Source organism: Theropithecus gelada, chromosome 6, assembly GCF_003255815.1.
Source record: "Theropithecus gelada isolate Dixy chromosome 6, Tgel_1.0, whole genome shotgun sequence".
Lineage (NCBI taxonomy): Eukaryota > Metazoa > Chordata > Mammalia > Primates > Cercopithecidae > Theropithecus > Theropithecus gelada.
Window position 1 is genome coordinate 62215032 of NC_037673.1, and position 21386 is coordinate 62236417.

General features: G+C 36.6%; 1 protein-coding gene across 2 annotated transcripts in view; it reads left to right on the plus strand.

The window, feature by feature from the left end:
• The window catches only part of CWC27 (CWC27 spliceosome associated protein homolog), a 256746-nt gene extending 235678 nt beyond the window's left edge, over window positions 1-21068 (plus strand). Inside the window, exon 13 of one of the 2 annotated variants that reach the window (XM_025389139.1) lies at window positions 20462-21068. In XM_025389139.1, the coding sequence (XP_025244924.1) occupies window positions 20462-20485 (24 nt within the window). In that variant the 3' untranslated portion in view covers window positions 20486-21068. The remainder of the gene's footprint in view (window positions 1-20461) is intronic. The other variant, XM_025389137.1, reaches the window with a different exon arrangement.
• Window positions 21069-21386: the final 318 nt, after the last annotated feature.

The following is a 21386-nucleotide window of genomic DNA, read 5'->3' on the forward strand; positions in this document are numbered from 1 at the left end:
TGAGACAGAGTCTCACTCTGTCACCCAGAGTGGACTGCCAGGTTCAAGCAATTCTCCTGCCTCAGCCTTCCAAGTAGTTGGGACTACAGGCGAGCACCACCACACCCAGCTAATTTTTGTATTTTTAGTAAAGACAGGGTTTCACCATGTTGGCCAGGCTGGTCTCAAACTCCTGGCCTCAAGCGATCCGCCCACCTCAGCCTCCCCAAAGTGCTGGGATTACAGGTATGCGCCACAGCGCCTGGCCTATGAAGAATATTATTTTTCATTTAAAATATTTTTACCAGTTTGTCATTGCCTTACAGTTTGTTTATGGGGACTTTGTTTTGTTAACATGGAATTTTAAATATTTGCATTGCTAAATTTGCTGATCTCTTCCTTTATGATTTCTACCTGGTGTCATTCTTAAGATCTTCATAATCCCAAGATTATATAAATACCTAGTTAGATCTTTTAGTAGTATTTTTATGCTTTTTATTTTTAATTTACATCAAAAATCCACCTGGAATTGATTTGGTTTATTTTATTAGGTCATTGTTATCATGTTATTTTTTTTTCTAAATTGTTAGCCACCACAACTGAATAATACTGTGTTTCCCCATGGATATTAAATGTGTTCTTTATCAGAGTAAGCACTTATGTATATTTTGAGTGAGTTTTCTTATTTTACATTGATTTCTTTGTCTATTCTTGTGCCAGTACCTGACTGCTTAACTGTTTAGCAATATACTTAAAAGATACTGTTTAGTATCTTTTAAGGCAGGTTGAACCTTTATTGTTCTACACTTATATTTTTACTTTGAAAGTTTAGGTGGTGGATAACGTGCTACATTCTTATTCTCTTTTAGTTACCACACCTGGAAAAAGCTTAGACTATAGGCTATGGAGTCAATAAAAAGGCCTAATTATTTAACAGGTGGCTGCTACCTGAATTGCAGCCCCAGTGCCAAGAAGGAAATAATTAGTTTTTAGACAAACCCTTCAAAGTAATGGAAAAGATCACATGTGGAAAATAAATAGCATGAGGAATAAAAAAGAGTGAAGTCTAGCATGCTTGATTGCCATTTTCTGGTATGGGCATATAAATGTTTTTATGAGACATTGAATTATAATTTTTTCCTTCTCCCTGGTACACTGAGCAAAAACACAAAGAATTGACAAGGTTACAGAATATATGCCATCTTACTTTCTTCTCTTTTACCTGGTGTGAATCCCCAGGACATCTAGGATAGCCACATGTAAATGCAACTCACAAAATCCCCCTCCAAAAACATTTGTTAATAATCTTCCAGCTACCTGCCATTTTGATTTATTAATATCCCTTCTACTCTCTGGTATTAATTCAGGTAATCAAGTTAAATGTAATAGTAATGTTCTATTCTTTGTGTACAGATAATTCAGTTGATCACAATAAGTAAAACGTTGAACTGAGGTTTTTTTAGTAGAAATAAAAGTTAAAGCAAGAAAGTCTTACTGAGCATTTACATAACACCAATCTCCTTTAAACCTATAAGCTAGAAAGTGTTGTTGTGCCCAAATTATACTGGGGAAAAGTCTAAGGCACAGAAAGTTTAAGTAATTTGGTCAAGATGTCATAACTAGAAGTGATAGTGTTCAGACATAGCCAATCGTGCTTGGCTCAATAGTTTGATTCCATTTGTTTTTGAAGACATTCTCTCTTGTTTGTGATTTTGTATTGCTTATATGTAATAGTACATTTTCTGCTAGAAAAAAAAAATCATTCCTAGTTTATATGGGGAAACATAGTGCATCAGTATTTTTATGGCATTCTACATAAAAAATTGTCACTTTCAGAGGTTCTCCCACCTAAGTAACAGTTTCTCTAAGTTAGCTAGGCTACATATTTTTCCTATTTTCCGATAAGGCAATGTGATTGCTGATGTTGTTGTTTTAAACTGTAGTAATAAGGCCAGACAAATGACTTCAGGACTTAATTCACACTTAGTCACAAATTGTCTAGGTCCCCTTAAAGTGTGGAAAATGTCAAATTTATATCCTTAATATTATATCCTCTGTATTATTTGAAGAATTAAAATTCAGAAAGTTATTTAAAAGTTTGTTTAACTTGAACAAGAAGTTCCTGCCACATTTACCCCTAATTTTTCATAGGAATATAAATAGTAGAGTGGTTATGAATATGGGATTTGGAGTCAGACCTGAATTTGAATCCCAACTTGGAAACTTACTAGCTGTGGGATCTTGGGTAAATTACATAACCTTTCTCACTCTGTGCCCTAAAGTGTAAACTGGGGATAATAATAGTACCTTTTTGGTTAGTCAGTTTGTGGATTAAATGAAATACTATTTTTAAAGGGTTTAGTATGGTGTGTGGAACAATCAGTGCTCAATAAATGTGTTCTTGTTTTCATCTTCAGTGTTGTCATTATTGTTTTTAAGAATTAATTTATCTATATTTGACCACTGTCAGTAGATCTATCAAGATCAGATGATTAGAATATATACCATTTCTATAATATTTGACTGTTTTATGACCTTTCCTTAGTTTAACTCATTATAACTCTCAGTGATTAACTTAAGGTTGGTTTGTATCATAATTCTTACCATTCTGAAATTTAAAAAAACCTTTGATATTTTTTCAGTGGACAATAATGCCTCATTAATGAACTATCAGCTTTTTCCTTGAGGCTAGTACTAAGATAAGTGGGGGAGGAGATGCAGATAAAGGAACATTCATTGTAAATAGGATTTAAATATAAAGCAAAAGGATATCATCACTTTGGAGAACATAGAATTATAAGCTCAGTGTAATGTAAATATTTTTATTCCACCTCTCTGTCAGCCAAGTTCTAAGGTTGTGATAAAATGAAGCAAGAAGGAATACGATTATAGACCAGGTTCTCTGGTTAGTGTTCATTTTATACAGAACTATAAATAATGCTACAAAAGACCAACGTGGTTCTTTATAAATAGGTCGTTGTCAGAGTTGCTGACCCTGGAATGGTGATTATTTTAATTCTAAACTCCCTGTCCAGTCCCTGAAGTCACCTCTTTCTTTTTCTTCAGGATGAAGACAGCTCTTCTGTCTTAACCCTGTGCTTTCATATGGTTTGCCCTGAAATAAGTTTCTGTCATATTGGGGAAGTTTGCTTTGTTTGTGGATCTGTTTTGAGAGAGATGGGGAGACAGCCATGTACCCCAGCTGCTTACCAGGCCTTTTTGATAGGAAATACCATCTTCCCTATGGAAGACAATTGTTCTATTAGTCTACTGGCTGTAGATTACATGTTATTGGCTGAGCAGTTGCTGAAACCCCAGGGCAGGTGTAAGATGCATATTACAGATTAATTCTGGAAAACCTCTTAGATCTTTCCACCTGTGTCGTGCTGAGTGTTAAGCATGTTAGATAGGCAAGAAAGCTGAGAAACTCTGCATTCCCCTGTTGCTAAAGATATTTTGAAAACTATGTCTTTCATATTTACTCCAACAATACTAAATATTTACAGAAGACACTATAATATGAGGATTTCTTTTTTAACTAAGGAATACAAAAGACACGTTTTAGAGTTAGCCTTTCAAAACTCCAAACTGAGGGGGCAATATAACATTCCTTTGAAGTTCGGAAACAGGAGATTTTTCCATGTTAGTGGTGAACAGTGAAAGAAAAGCCACTGGTTTTCATCTTCATTTTCTTTTTTCAAAAATCAGTTTCCATTTTCCTCTTTGCTTGATTTTCCTAACACTCTATTTTTCTATTCTTATTTTTTTTGTTCAAGTATTTTAAAATTTTTTGTTCTTATTTTTCTCTTACTGTTAATTTTTAAATTTCTCTTTTGAGTTTTTTGGGTTTTTTTTTTTTTTTTTTTTTTTTTTTTTACCATTTGTATCTGCATTTTTCTCTGTTTCCTTTAACTATTTCTGTTTCCTGTTCTGAATCTTCTTTCATCTTTTGCTTTTCTCCATTAATCTCTTTCTCTCCTTTGGCCTTTTCTATTACTCAGAGTCATCCCTGCTCTGCTAAACACGAAGAGTTCCAGTGGCCTTATTTTCCAGGACTTTTTTTTTACATAGTTTGATCTCTGAGCTCATTCATATTTTGTCTGTGTCTCTTCATATGAGTTACTGTGATCTCCACTATCTACTTCATGTTGCAAAAAGATTCAGACTTCTTTTTTCAGATGTGCTGGTGCATAAACACTTTTTCTTTCTCCCCCTCCCTTTTTTTGTTGATAAATAATAATTGTACATATTTGTGGGGTACAGGTGATATTTTGATATGTGGATACAATGTGTGATGATCACCTCAAACATTCCTTTGTGTTGGGAACTTTTGAACTCTTCTAACTATTTTGAAATATACAATAAATTGTTAACCATAGTCACCCTACTGTGCTATCAAACACTAGAACTTATTCCTTCTAACTGTATGTTCGTATCCATTAACCAGCCTCTCTCTATCCTCCCCACCCCACCCTTCCCAGCCTCTGGTAGCAATCATTCTACTGTATACTTCCATGAGATCAACATTTCTAGCTCCCACATGTGAGTAAGAATATGCACTATTTCGTCTTTCTCTGCCAGGCTTATTTCACTTAACATCATGGCCTTAGATCTATCTGTGTTGCCACAAATGGCAGGATTTCATTCTTTTTTATGGCCAAATGGTATTCCATTGTGTATATATACCACATTTTCTTTATCCATTTATCCATTGATGGACACTGAGGTTGATTTTGTTTCTTAGCTATTGTAAATAGTGCTGCAGTGAACACGTGGGTGCAGAATTCCTTTCAATATAATGATTTCTTTCTTTTGGATAAATACTCATTAGTGGAATTGCTGGGTCATATGGTAGCTCTATTTTTACCTTTCTGAGAAACCTCCATACTGTTTTCCATGGTGGCTATACTAATTTATATTCACACCAACAGTGTATAAGAGTTACCTTTTCTCTGCATCCTCACCAGCATTTGTTATTTGCTGTCGCTTTCATAATGACCGTTCTAATTGGGGTGAGATGAGATCTCACTGTGGCTTTAATTTGCAGGTCCCTAATGATTAGTGATGGTGAACATTTTTCTATACACCTGTTGGCCATTTGTAAATCTTCTTTTCAGAGATATCTATTCAGATCCTTTGCCTACTTTTTAACGGGATTTTGGTTTTTTGCTTTTAAGTTATGTGAGTTCCTTGTATATTCTGGATATCAGTACCTTGCTGGGTGAATAGTTCATAAATATTTTCTACATTCAACAGGTTCTCTCTTTACTCTGTTGGTCATTTCATTTGCTAGGCAGAAGCTTTTTAATGTAATTAAGTCTCATTTGTCTGTTTTTGTTTCATTGCCTGAGGTGTTAACCATAAAATTTTTGCCTGGACCAATGCCCTGAAATGTTTCCCGTGTGTTGTCTTTTTATAGTTTTATAGTTTCAGGTCTTGTATTTGAGTCTTTATTTTATTTTGAGTTGATTTTTGTATATGGTTAGAGATGGGGGTCTAGTTTTATTCTTCTGTATATGGATATCCAGTTTTTTCAGCATAATTTATTGAAGAGGGTGTCTTTTTCCCAAAGTATGTTCTTGGCACCTTTGTTGAAAGTCAGTTGGCTATACATATGTGCATTTATTTCTGGGTTCTCTATTCTGTTCCATTGGTCTGTGTGTCTGTTTTTATAACAACACCATGCTCTTTTGGTCACTGTAACTTTGTAGTATATTTGGAAGTCAGAGAGTGTGATACCTCCAGGTTTGTTCTTTGTGCTCAGTATTGCTATGGCTATTTGGGTTTTTTTGTAATTCCATACAAATTGTAGGATTTTTTCTTCTATTTGTATGAAGAATATCATTGGTATTTTGATAGGGATTGCATTGACTCTGTAGATTGTTTTGAATAGTATGATCATGTTAACAACATTAATTCTTTTGATCCATAAGCATACGACGTCTTTTCATTTGTTTGTGTTCTCTTCAGTTTCTTTCATCAGTGTTTTGTAGTTTTCTTTGTAGAGGTCCACCTTGGTTAAATTTATTCCTAGTTTGGTGTGTGTGGGGGTGTGTGTGTGTGTGTGTGTGGCTACTATGAATGAGATTGCTTTCTTAATTTATTTTTCAGATAGTTTGTCATTGCTCTACAGAAACACTACTGATTTTTGTATGTTGGGCTTTTGTCCTGCAATTTTACTCAATTTGCTTACCAGCTCTAAAAGTGGTTTGTGGAGTCTTCAGGTTTTTCTACATATAAGTTCATGTCATCTGCAAAGAGAGACAATTTGATTTCTCTTCTGATTTGGATGCGTTGTATTTCTTTATCTTGCCTGACTGCTCTGACTCGGATTTCCAGTACCTTGTTGGATAAGAGTAGTAAAAGTGGGCATCCTTGTCTTGTTCCAGCTCTTAGAGGAAAGGCTTTCACCTTTTCCCCATTCAGTATGATGTTAGCTGTGAGCTTGTCACAAATGGCCTTTATTATATTGAGGTTTGCACCTTCCATGCCTAATTTTTTGAGTTTTTAATCATAAAATGTGTTTAATTTTAGCAGAGCTTTTCTTGCATCAATCAAGACGATCGTATAATTTTGGTCCTTCATTCTGTTAATGTGATGTATTACATTTATTGATTTGTGTATGTTGAACCATACCTGCATCCCTGGGATGAATCCCACCTGATCATGGTGTGTATTATCTTTTTGATGTGTTGTTGTCATGCTTTGCTAGTATTTTGTTGTGAACTTTTGTATCTGTGTTCATCACTGATAGTGGCCTGTAGTTTTCTTTTTCTTGTTATGTCCTTGTCTTGTTTTGGTTACCGGGTAGTGCTGGTCTTATAGAATGAATTAGGAAGAATTCTTTTATCTTCAATTTTTTGGAATAACTTGACAAAAAATATAGTGTATGTTCTTTATAATTTTGGTAGAATTCAGCAGTAAAACATGAGCTTTTCTTTGTTGGGAAATTTCTTATTACTGATTCAATTCCGTTGCTTTTACTGGTCTGCTCAGGTATTCTATTTATTCCTGGTTCAATCTTGGGAGGTCGTATGTGTCTTAAGAATTTATCCGTATTTCTCTAGGTTTCTAATTTGCTAGCATATAGTTCACAGTAGCCTTTAAAGATCCTTTCTATTTCTGTTGCATTAATTATAATGTCTCCTTCTTTCTCATTTTATTTATTTTGGGCATTTTTCTGTTTTTCTTTGTTAATCTTGCTAACAGTTTATCTATTTTGTTTATCTTTTCAAAAAACCAACTTTTCATTTTGCAGATTACTTGTATTGTTTGTAGTCTCTGTTGTGTTTAATTCTGTCTGATCTTTATTAATTCCTTGTTTCTACTAATTTAGGGTTTGGTTTGTTTCTGCTTTTTAATTCCTTGAGGTGCATAAATCCTTCTACTTTTCTGATGTTGGTGATTGTTGCTATAAGCTTCCTTCCTAGCACTGCTTTTCCTGTATTCCATAAGTTTGGGTTTCTTGTATTTCCATTTTCATTTGTTTAAACAAGTTTATTTTCTCCTTAATTTCTTCATTGATTCAGTGGTCATTTGGGAGCATGTTGTTTAATTTTCATGCATTTGTACAGTTTCCAATGTTTCTTTTGTTACACATTTCTTTTATAGCATTTTTTTGATCAGAAACTACTGGTTATCATATTAGACTGAAATAAATACCTCAGTCTACCCTTAAAAGCCCTCCAACAACTGGTGCTTCCTATCTCACCAACCTTATTTCATTTCTTTCATTAATTCTCCCCATTTAGTAATTGCCTGTTCACTTGATTGTGAACAGACTCAGTTGTTTGAGACGGTTTGAGTCTTGTTCACTGTTGCATTCCCGGAGCCAAACATGGTGATTTGTGTTGGGAATAAGGCCTTCAGACCCTTTGTACTGGTCAGGCCTGTTGGCTGGTACTAGAAGGCTTGCTAAGCTAAGAGTCAGCTTCCTTTTGTGGGTAGAGACTATCTTATATTTTGATGACAGACTCCCTAAAACATCTACCAGCCTCTGCAGAGTCTCAGGCTCAGCATAAGTCTCAGGCTCAGCATAAGTCTGTTTTCATCATCTCTCATAGCTCAGCAAATACTGATAGTTGCTTTTCCACTCACTTATATTAGTGATTGCTAGTTTCTATTCCCTCAATAGACTGCAGTGGGAACATGCCTTATGTTCTTTTCCATCTCCTATAGCACCTGATGTAGAAGTAGACAGAAGGGCCCCCCCTTTTTTTAAATTTTTTATTTGTATAAAGCAATGTTTCTCAAAGCATATTTCTAGAGCGCCTGCATCAGATGCAGGTTGCATGTTAAAAATCACCAAGTAGCTTTAAAAACTATCAGTGCCAGGCTTCCAACTCCAGAGGTATTGATTTAATTGTCCTGGGATGGGGTCCCAGTATCAGTAATTTTAAAAAATGTTCCTAGTTATTTTTAAATGCAGTCAAAGTAAAGGGCACAGAAATAAAGCTTAAGAGCCTTTATGCTTTCAGACTGACTGATTTCATTAGCCCTTTGTCCTTGCCCCTTCGGAGATGGAGATCAGCTGGTTCCTAATGACAAACTACTCAAAGAAACTCAGGTAGCTCTGAGTCTATTATTTGAACTCAATAATCTCAAGCGCATTATTTATTTCTGATATATGTGATTTGAGGAAAAGGCAATGAGCTAGACTCAATTATTCATTCAAAAAACATCTGGGGGCTTTTAACGCATGATGCCAATGCCGGACACTGGTGAAACAAAACCAAATATGACCCAGGCCCTACTCTCACGAAGTAAACAATCTGTAAGAACATACAGACAGACACCACGATGTGGTAAATGCACAGTTTGGAATTGCCTACAAACTGTGAGACAACAAAAATAGCACTCACTGATGCAGCATTCTACAACAAGCTTTCTCATGTTGTCTGGTAGCATCTTTACAATAACTGAATATGTGGGGGCGGGGCAGGAAAAAGATTATTATCACCGCTGTTTCACAGGCAGTCTCTCAGACTGAGGGTCAAGAAACTTGTAGCTGATAACTTCTTGACCAGATACTTTCTTCAATGTCTTCAGAGGTAACAAACTTTCATCCTGTAAAGATGGATTTAACTTTGGGAATACATCAAAAGTCAATTCAGTGATAGGTCTAGTAAGGAAGATAAGAAATCAGATAAGAGTAGTGCTTATTTTGGAGTATACAATTTAAAAAATGCAACCATAAAAAGACATGAATCCAGGTTGGACATTAAAGAAATTCCAAAAGAGAAACTCCAGAAATGTCTTGAGCAATGTGGGAGCATCTTTAGGAAAAGGCACCACTCTTTTAGGTGAATGCTTGCTTACACACACAAAAAAAAAGCATTAATTTCTTCTATAAATTTTGATCTCCTTATTGCCTTTAATCAGTGCTATCTGAAATCTCAGTTCCAGTTTCCTCTAGTTCTTCCTAAAATAGGGATGCTAAGCAGGGACACCTCATTCAGCTGGAAGTTCAAAAGGAGCAGAGCCAAGGGCCCGTAGGCTGCCTCTGCAAGGGTGGGTATCTGGCAATCTCCTCTCAGCCACCGAATTACTAAGGACTACCTTGTGGTCAATAATATTCAGGTCCTTTATGTTTTCCAGAAATGCAAATGTAGCCACAAAAACTCTTCTGTTTTAAATCCTTTGGTGGCTCTCCATTGTCTACACAAGAAAACCCAAATTCCTAATGTGGCTTCTATAATCTGGCTTTTGCTTCCCTCTCCGACCTGTTACATCTCCTTCCCCCATCACATCTATGCTCCAGACATCCCAATTCTTTCAAGTTTCCTGAACAAACACCTGCACTCCCCTTCTTCCTTGCTGCCTCTATATACACTATACACTTCTCTGTCTCAGTTAGCTGAAGTGTTATCTCCATCTTAGAAATGGTTCCTGATTCCTTTCCTGGTCTGACCCGTTCTTTCTCCCCCAGGGTTAAGACCCTCTTCTGGTCTTGCAGAGAATCTTGAATATCTCTCTGGTTTAGTCTTCCTCATACTACAGTGTAACTGCTGTCTCCCTTACTAGGCTGCAGGTGCTCTTGAGGGTGCCACCTCTGCTTTTTTGTTGAGATGGGGTCTTGCTATGTTGCCCAGGCTGGAGTGCAGTGGCTATTCAAGTAATCATAGCGCATTATAGCTCTGAACTGCTGGGCTCAAGTGATCCTCTTGCCTCTGCCACCCAAGCAGTTGGAACTACAGACATGTGCCACCATACTCGGCTCTATGGTGGCTCTGTTATTGGCCTTTGTACCAGCACTAGCCAGCAATGCTTGCCAAAAAGAATGCCCTCAATAAATGTATGCTGAATAAATAAATGTTTCTGAGTAGCCAGCCACCTCCAAAACCTTTGACTAGAATTCTGGTTTTGTTCACCTTGCTCCTTGGTAGTATTAATACATAATTCCAAATCACTGAGCAATTATGTTTATAAACTCTTACATGATAATGCCAGAGAAAAGGCTAATAAGTTACTCAAAAAGCTGAAACAAGGTATTTCTACTACTACTAACTTTATGGTATGAAAATTCAACGCTTATCTTTCTCAAACGGACCAGTTAAACTGCTTGAAGACTGACATCTATCTAGTGTATGATTAGCCTTTGAGGTGGGAGAAAGTACATATATTGTCCTCATACAGCCTTCCCCATGTGGGTTGAAAGACCTTACCATTCTTTACGAAACTTTGCCATACACAAAATTTATCTCTGTACTGTGTTAGTGTACTGTGTTGACAGCTTCTCATTTCTCTGTTAAGTTAGAATTCCAAGAAACCTAACAAAATAGCTCCTATATTACTTAAGATTGTCATTCTATGGGACTATGGATTACAAACTTTAATGAATTGGATTTAAATTTTTAGGGGTAGGGTTGAAAGGAGACTTGTATTTAAAAAGCAAAACCAGCCTTTTTATTTTAAGAAAAAGAATCTCAGCAAGACCAATTTTCAAGTTTTACCCACGTTTGATCCTTTGAAAGGACCATACCCTGCTCTGTGTCATAGATGAGCTGCAGCATACTTCTGTCCACGTCACTTCTCTGGGACACCTTTTCACCTCCTTCCTACTGGTGTATGTCCCTGGTCTTTTCAAAGCCCAGTTTAATTCCCATTTCCTCCTAGAATTCTTTTCTGACTGCCCTGGGCCTCAGGATCTGTTCCTGCCTTTGAATTTCTTTAACTCCTTCTATGAAACCTCTGTGGTGTGCACTCAGAAGCCCTGAGTTTGATTTGAGTTACATTCAGTCACTGTGGCTGGCGAAAGTCACATTGCTTCTCAGGCCTCAGTTTCCTCACCTGTGAAGAGGGGTGGTAATGTGCACCCTATTTACCTCACGTGGCCTGAGGATCAAACATCATGGATTCGAAAGGGCTTTGCAAATGGCAAGGTGCAGTCCAAACATTTATTATCATTTTAACTTATTTTGTACTTTGTGTCTTAGTTAGCTTGGGCTGCCATAACAAAATAGTGCCTTAAACAACAGCAATTTATTTTCTCGCAGACAGAAGTCCCAGATCAAGGTGCCATCAGTCAGTGTCTGGTGAGGGCTCTCTCCTTGGATTGCAAATGGCTGCCTTCTCACGGTGTCCTTACATGAGCTTTCCTCAGTATGTGCCAGAGAGAGAGAGTTTTAGTTTCTTCCTTCCTTATGAGGACACTAATCATAACACGGGGAAGAGGGGAAAGCGGGGGCACCCTCCTGACCTCATTTAAAGCTAAGCATTTCCTTCCTAAGACCCCACCTCCAAATACCATCATATTGGCAGTTAGAGCTTCAACATATGAATTTTAGGGAGACAAAATTCAGTCTATAATAGTGTATCTATGTGTTGCATATAAACTGTGCTTACATGAATATTTACATTTTTATAATACTCTATTATACTGCTACTGTGGTTTGAATATGGTTTCCTTGGCTCTGCCAAGTCTCATGTTGAAGTTTGATACCCAGTGTTGGAAGTAGGGCCTGGTGGGAAGTGTTTGGGTCATGCGGGTGGATCCCTCATGAATGGTTTGGTGCTGATCTTGTGGTAATCAGTGAGCTCTCACTCTAGTAGTTGCTATGAGAGTCTCCTTGAGTGCTGGTTGTTAAAAAGAACCTGGCACCTTCCCTTTCACTCTCACTCTCCTCTCATGATGTGTTCTGCACATGCCACCTCCCCTTTGCCTTCTACCATGAGTAGAAGCAGCCTGAGGCCCTCGCCAGAAGTAGATCCTGGTGCCATCCTTTTTGTATAGCCTGAAGAGCTGTGAGCCAAATAAGCCTCTCTCTCTTTTTTTTTTTTTTTTTAATAAATTACCCAGCATCAGGCATTCCTTTATGGAAATATAAATGGGCAAAGACAACTACATAACCCTTTCAAAGTGTTTTGTGTACATCATCATACACATATAACTTATTTGATCCCAACTCACTTTGGGTTTATATGTGTATTTCTAAATATGTCCTATCTACACTAGACTTAAGCCATTCAGAGAGCAGACACTATTTATAGAATCAAAGAATTATAGAAATGTTATTTTATTTTTATAACTTTCATAGCTTAAGCAATATATATTCACTGTTTTTGTTTTTCTTTTTGCAAAGTAGGACAATCCTGAGAGGCAAGAAAAAAAAGTAAATAAAAATTACCATAACTCATTAAGAACTACTGCAATACATAGGCACATCATTTCCTACATCAAGACCATGTAAATATCCACCTATATTTTCTTCTAGCACTTCCTTCTTTTTTCGTTTGTTAATCTTTCATCAATTCAGAAGTTTGTTTTAGTATATTGGGTCGGATAAAGTTCTAATTTAATTATTTGCCCCAAATGGCTAACTCACTGTCCCAACTTCATTTCTTAAATAATCCACCCTGTACAGTACACTGCTGCTTTAATTATTGTAACTCTGTAGTATACTTAGGCATCTGACTGGGAAAGATCATGACCCTGTTACTCATTTTTAAACCTATGTCTCAAAATTTGTATATTTTTTAATAGACTATTTTTAGAACAGTTCAGATTTACACAAAATTGAGCAAATAGTACAGAGAGTTCTTGTACCCTCAGACTACTTTGATGTATTACTAACATCTTACATTAGTATGGTATTCTTGTTATACTCAATGAAGCAATACTGATAGGTTGTTATTAAGTAAAGTCCGAAGTTTATTTAGATTTCTTTAGTGTTATGGATCAAATTGTGCTCCTGCAAAATTCATACATTGGATACATTCATACATATACATACAAATATACTATGTGACCATATTTGAAGACAGAGCCTTTAAGCAGATAATTAAGATTAAATAAGGTCATAAGGGTGGGACAGCAATCCAATAGGACTTGTATCTTTATAAGAAAATGATGAGATATGATGAGCACATGTGCACAGAAGAAAGACCACGTGAGGATACAGCAAGAAGATGGCTGTCTGCAAGCCTGGAAAAGAGACTTCACCAGAAACCAACCCTACTAGCATCTTGATCTTGGACTTCCAACATACAGGACTGTGAGAAAATAAATGTTGTTTAAGCTACCCAGTCTGTGATATCTTGTTTATGGCAACCCAAGTAGACCAATACCCTTAGCTTTTAGTTGATATCCTTTTTCTGTTCCTGAATCCCATTCAGGATACCATATTACATTTAGTTGTCATGTCTCCTTAGCCTACTCTTGGCTGTGGCAAGCTTTCAGAATTTCATTGTTTTTGATCACCTTGACAGTTTTGAGGAGTACTGGTCAGATGTCATATGGCTGCAATTCGACATTTTTCTCATGATAAGACTGGGCTTATGGGTTACTGGGAGAAAGGCCTTAGATGTAAAATGGCATTAGCATCACATCATTTGAAGGGTACATACTAGCAACATGATTTATGACTGTTAATGTTGACCTTGATCACTTCACTGAGGTAGTGCTTGACAGGTTTCTACACGGCAAAATTACCCTTTCTTTTCTTTTCTTTATTTCTTTCTTTTTTAATAAATGTGTATTTTAGGTTTAGGGGTATATGTGAAGGTTTATTACATACATAAACTTGTGTCATGGGAGTTTATTGTACATGTTCTTTCATCATCCAAGTATTAAGCCCAATACCTAACAGTTATCTTTTCTGCTTGAAGTTACTCTTTATTTCTTGCTTTCCATGATGTACACTTTGAAAGGATGTCACCATGCATAACCAATACCTAAGGAGTAAGAAATTATGTTTCCCTACTCTTTATTAGAACATTTTATGGCTATATTTGTTTGCATGTTTCTCTCCCTCCTTTTACTGGTATTTTTATTTGAATTATATTAGGTTTATAAAATAATTTTTAGATAATTTGGTTTTTGTCAAAAATTAAGTATCCTAGAAACATAGTATATCAATGTACTCCTTTAATAGGTTACAGTTTTCTTAATTATACATAAAGATTTTAATAAATCTTTATAAAGGTTATTGCCAGATAATTTATATTTGGTGAGTTAGAGTCTTAAAAATTATGTTTTCTAAGTGGTTATTTCAGAGCAACGATGACTTTTTGTGTACTTATTTTGTATCTAGCCACAATACTGACCTCTCAGAACTTTTGGTAGATAGCCTTGAATTCTTTAAATATGCAAATAACATAGCTTCCTCTATTCCATTTTACAAATGAGCAACTAAAGAGAAGCTACTGAAGGTCTCAGAATTAGTTGCCAAGCTGAAGCCAGATTTCTAGTTCACTGGAAAATTTGGAAGCCTAAATATGACTAATACCTTTAAAGGTACTTTTGCAGCTATTGTAAAACAAAGAACAAAATAGTGTCTGGATAATTGTTGACTATGCTAACAAACATTTGGCACTTATTATGATGTTAAGAAATCACAAGTAACACAAAAATCACAAAGCTTTAGATTCATTTCAAATGAGTTAATTAAAACAAGCTATATACAGAATGATGACATTATTAACCCAAAATATCAAAATCAGTTTTTCTCCTATGATTCTCAGTTTGCTTTGGCTACTGCTTAAAATATAAATGGCTGTTTTGTTTTAAATTTTTGATATTTTCGTAGGATTTCTAGAGTATATATTAAAATATTACTTGGATGCTTTTATTTCTGTATTTTATAACTATCAAATGTAATTTTTAGGAAAAGCCTTATGAATATTTAATTTTAGGGCTTTTCTCTATTACTGATTACAAGTAACTTAAAGTTCTCTTTTCATAATTGTTCAAACATTCTTTAGGAATTAAGAAACTACAGGGTTTAGAGAGGTTTACTCCACCCACTGTTAGTGCCATGTGTGTTGTCCAGGGAAGAGGGGATCAGACTGCCTCATCTACTACTGTTGGTACCTATACATGTTGTCTGGGGGCCTGAGGACAGGCCTGCCCCTTGTCACCACCACTGATATCTGCACACATTATCTGGGGTCTGGGGACTGACCTGCCCTGTCCATTGCTATGGGTACTCATATGTACCATCCAGGGGCCTGAGGTTAGGCATGCTCTGTCTGCCATTGCCATTGCCAATGCCCACAGGTGTCATTTGGGGCCTGAGAACAAGTCTGCCCTGGTACTGCCACATGTGCATGTGCATGAGCATGCCATCCTGGGGCCCGGGGATCAACCTTCCCCACTGCCACCGTCAGTGCCTGCAAGTACCATCTGGGGGTGTGGGGATTAATCTGCCCCACCCATAGCCACTGCCATGGGTGCCCAAATGTGCCATCTGGGAGCCTGGGTACCATTTTGCCACCTGCTGCTGCTGGTGCAGGGCATGCCAGCTAGGAACTTGAGGATACTGCCAGTACTGGTACCCATGGATCAGCCCACCTGGTGTCCCTATACCCAAAGAAGCCTCACCACAACCTACACTAACAAGTACAGCCTAATCACCGAGGAACTCACAGACAACACTGAAACTGATTACAGGCTAAGAAGTCTACACTACTGCACTCACCCAGAACCAAAGCTGAAGCACCCTACCCAGTTGTTGGAGGGCTTTTAAGGGTAGACTGGGGTATTTATTTCAGTCTAATATGATAACCAGTAGTTTCTGATCAAAAAAATGCTGTAAAAGAAATGTGTCAGAAAGATTATTTTTTAAGCTTTGGATCTGGGAAGGAAATAGTACAGATGTAGAACAATTAGGACACCTGCAACAATCAAGTGATAAGTTCCTAAGTTAGTGTAGCTTGGATGTGGGAAGAAGAGATTTGTAGACTTCCCAATGAAAAAGATAGCTATTTACATTATATAAGTGTAAATAATTTAAACTCATTTAAATCAGAAATGAATTGCTAATATTGGAATTCTATATTGGGCTACTTATTAAGTGTCTGAGAATCAGTTCCTCTCTTGATATTTCCCATTGATACAAATAGCTATTGTATCTTAGTCTATTTCACAATTGTGGGAGAACTTTAAAAACTGGATAAGAAGTTAGTGAGGCCAGTCAAGGTCTAGGTCCTTTTTGAAAAATCCGTTGTTTACTTCTGTTTATAATTTTACATAGCTCCATACCAAAAACCACCAAAAACAATAACAAAAAAACCACTTTGTCAGACACAACCTCTGTGAAAATAGTAAACCTCCATATTTTAACACACTATATATATAATATATACTATATACTATAATATATAATAGATTATATATTATATATGTGGTATATACTATATACCATATGTAATATATAGCTATATATTATATATAACTATATATTTTATATATATGCTATATATTATATATAACTATATATTTTATATATACACTATATATAATATATAAGATTGTAACACACTGTAAAGTCAATGTTATTTGAGAATCTGAACCTATGTGAAATTTTTTATTAATCAAATCTAAATTGTTGTCTTTGCCTTCAAGTGAACAAGCTCTACAATTTTCATATGTAAATGATCAGTGTGTAATTAATTCCAAAAAAATTCACTACTCTTTTTGGGCCAATTCCATAACCAGCCACAGAGTGGATAGTACTGAGTTATTGGGACATACCTGATTGTAAACTATCAGACCCCCTTTACTCAAATTGAGTCTGTATTCTAAGTCTTATTGTGTATCCTCATAGGAGACTGTAAAGTGCAGGCATGCTTTCAGTTCGTACAGTCTGTGATTTATAGAGGCACGTAAGTCAGGAATTTATTATGCTGAAAATCATAATAACTGTTTTGTTTTGCTTTTCACAATGAAGTGACCAAAGCATGTTGAAAGATAAATGGATGAAGTATTTTGATTATGCTTTTATTTCTATTAAAGATTAAATATTATTGCCAAGTAACCAGCCATGCTAAGTATTATGATATTAAAGCTGAAGTAGTTTGTAAGCTGATAGCCCTTTCTTTCCTCTGGGTTTAGGTTTGTTATTAATCAAAATGTTGGACTTGCTTAGTGCAGTGGTGTATAAAACAAACAGTTGAAAAAGACAGCTCCTTTAACTTACAGCTCTCTGTTTGTTTTCAAATTTGTAAGGAAATCTGTTTCTTCTTGTGGACTTTGTGCTGCTATTCGTGTGTCTAGAGTTCATTTTTTATAGCAGAGCCGACTAAATCCAATAGTTGCAAAATTCTCTCATGGCATAGAAAGGAAAAAGGTGCCGTTTTATATTCTTAATTGACAAATTCTGATCAAGTCATATTTGAAACACGGAGAATCCCTACTAGAAATGGATATTACAAAAACCATCTGTATTTCTGGGCAGAGAACAGGATAATTTTTTAAATAGAAGAATATGTATATGAAGAGGTATTAATAAGACAGTAAGTTTGTTTTCTCATATCAATCCTGGAGTATTGATGAAATTGTTTTAAAGGGCATATGATTCCAGCTACACTGGTGTTGGCTTAGACATCAGCACAGCCAGCCTGTAAGCACCTGGAAAGCTGCTGCTAAGCATGTACTGAAGTGCAGCAGAGGGGTCTAGACGCCCCCTGATGTGTGGTAAAGGACCTTTAACAGGAGTCCCACCATTCTTCTGCACTTACTTCTCATCAGTGGTACTATTACAATTTTAAATGGTGCATATTGTGGGGGGTGCAGCAAAGATTGTAAGAAGTGTTGAAGAAAAAGGCTACCTCTCAATAACTGGACGAAAAAAGGCTTAATTTATTACTTAAGTAAAGAGGCGCTGTGCTTTTTAGGCACAGTGTCTCCAAGCAAAGCAGGCTGCAAATCTTACAGAGTGTTTTGGGGTCAGGAATTGTTTAGGGGCAGCTGTCAGCCTCAAAAGCCCCATTATTCGAAAGAGACTCTTGTTGACTGGCTGGCTTTCAGAAGCACAACCACTGGAGCGAGTCTGCAACTGATGGGCCAAATTTCAAAAGCATGTAGCTATCACTGGTTAATTGGCTTTCAGAGGTGTATTTACTGAAGTGAGTTGTCACTGATTATTTAGACCTTGGCGAGATAGCATTAATTGCATAAATCTGGTTTAATTATTTTTCCAACTGGTTCTAGTGGTTTACTTAATACCATGGCTGTCGAACAGTCAGCGTTTTTCTGGGAGTTAGAGATTGTCTTACTTTCAGAAGCTAATACCTAAAAGCTGTAGGAAATTGAAAACACTAGAAAATTAGATTTTGCAACGACTGTACAATACATTTTCTAAATAAGGGTGTCTACTAAAGGAATGGAAGTATAAAAAGTCAGCAACTCCACATGTTCAGGTATTGAGATCAGTTATGAAATTTGATACAAATAATGTATCATTAATAATATAGTTCCAAGCATGGTGGCACACGCTTGTCATCCCAGCTCCTTGGGAGGCTGAGGCAAGGTGTTCACTTGAGCCCAGGAGTTCGAGACCATTGAACACAGCAAGATCTCATCTCAGAAATAATAATAATAAGAATAATGAAGTATAAAAATGTGAATGTGACTTATTCAGTAAATTAAAGTGGATTCTAGATCATCCATATATATCATTTCTACTTATTGCGTTCCAGTAAGTTTTCTCAGGTGAGACAAAAGAAGGTAGAAATGGTACATAAGCCTCAACTTGCCAGCCCTGGTGAGCAGCAGCTACTAAACCCTTAGTAATGATGGTATCACTAAAATTGTGACATTTTGTTTCCCTCCAAAAATCTTTTTAGGATTCTTCAAAATCTGGGTATACCCATGGGAATTTGCCACACAAGGAAATTTCACTCATCATTTGTGCTGCTGTAGAGAGAAAAGAGTGAGGGATCTTCACTACTGCCTACCTACTACCCAGATCTCTGCTTATATGGGGGAAAAGATATTAGGGTTTCATCTGAAAGTTACAACAGGCATATAAGCAGCATTAATCCTACAGTTTAACCGTTTCTGCTGTGATGAAAAAAAGTGTATATAGGGTATAACGGTAGGAAAAGACTTAAGAGTTTTGTTTTATTTTTATAAAAATTGAACTTTTCGCCAGGCGCAGTGGTTCACACCTGTAATCCCAGCACTTTGGGAGGCCGAGGCAGGCAGATCACAAGGTCAGAAGTTTGAGACCAGCCTGGTCAGCATGGTGAAACCCCATCTCTACTAAAAATACAAAAAATTAGCCAGGCATGGTGGCACATCTCTGTAGTCCCAGCTACTTGGGAGGCTGAGGCAGGAGAATCACTTGAACCCAGGAGGTGGAGGTTGCAGTGAGTCAAGATCATGCCACTGCACTCCAGCCTGGGCAACAAAGTGAGACTCCATTTCAAAAAAAAAAAAAATTGAACTTTTCTCTTTCCAAATTCATTCAACTGTTCTGAAGTCTGCTCTTTTGACTTCTCTGTTTATTCCTGGCACCTCATATGGGGCACAGCTAATTACTAACATATTTAACTGATCCTAAAGATAGCTAGCTTATGACCTCTCAGGATTCCAGCATATGCTGATACCTTAAGACCAGTAAGCTTTTAATGAAGAGAGCAGGATTGGTTAGATTTGTTGTAATCAACAATAGAAGAAATTAGTCCATAGAGTTATGTCAAAAGTTTAGTTTCCTTTTGTATAAAGAAAATATTTTTTAAACCAGCAATTCCCCAGGAAAGAGAGTCATAACACCATTTGAACATCATTTTGAAATTATCTTAATGTATTCCCTACTCTTGACCCATGTAACTGTTGAAATTTTTAAAAATCAGATAGGGCTGGCTTATTGTCTTGAGTTTTGCTCTGCAACCTGACTTACTCTGGCTAAAGGAATGTGTTCTTTAAAGGAAGCAGACAGTGTCCTCTGAGTTTACTTTGAGGAACACTTCTGTATAGAACTCTTTTAACCTCCCATCAGGAAAGAAACCTCAAGTAAAGACTGAGGCAAAGAGATTCTCTACTAGAAATATAAACCAGCAGAACAAACTCCAGACATGTTTTTCAAATTTAAGAGTTTTCTGAGAAGTTGGTTTCCATGTGGTGTAAGCACCAGTAAACAACAAACCCATCTTGGTGTTCCGTACGCTTATGGTTCATTATGTCAATGATAGTAGAGTATAGAATTTCTACTTTAAGTTCCCATGCAAGAATCACTGAACTATCTCTCTCCCTCTTTAGGATGTCACATGTACTTCAGTTTGAGGATAAAAGCAGAAAAGTGAAAGATGCAAGCATGCAAGACTCAGATACATTTGAAATCTATGATCCTCGGAATCCAGTGAATAAAAGAAGGAGGGAAGAAAGCAAAAAGCTGATGAGAGAGAAAAAAGAAAGAAGATAAAATGAGAATAATGATAACCAGAACTTGCTGGAAATGTGCCTGCAATGGCCTTGTAACAGCCATTGTTCCCAACAGCATCACTTAGGGGTGTGAAAAGAAGTATTTTTGAACCTGTTGTCTGGTTTTGAAAAACAATTATCTTGTTTTGCAAATTGTGGAATGATGTAAGCAAATGCTTTTGGTTACTGGTACATGCGTTTTTTCCTAGCTGACCTTTTATATTGCTAAATCTGAAATAAAATAACTTTCCTTCCACATTACATGTTAACCATTGCAGACTGTGCAAGCCTGTTTGTGTCCTTTTACCCTAAAATATATGAAGGCTTCCTTTTCAAGATTTTTTCATAAGAAGTTCTTACAGAAAGAGTATTTGTGGGAAACCTCCCTTTCACTAACTCCGGAATATAATAAAAGATTATAAATAAAATATAGAATATAAATATGGATGGGGTTTTTTGTATATAAATATTCAAAATATCCAAGCCAGCACAACTCAATAGCCTCATGCCTTCAGTCTTGAGGAACCCCCAAGTGAACATTCACACCTCCATTCAGGCCAGTGCCTGCGTTTTATGGACACAGTCAAGATATGTTAACACTCTAAGTAACATCAGCCAGGCTCACTGCATGCCCAGCCTGACACCTGGCCCCCTGCCCACTCCTCTGCCCTTCTCAGCACAGTGATACCAAGAGCACATGCAGAGGTCCCATTCTGACAATAAAAACTCATTAAGAATTTAGCTTTTGATGACAATCATTCAT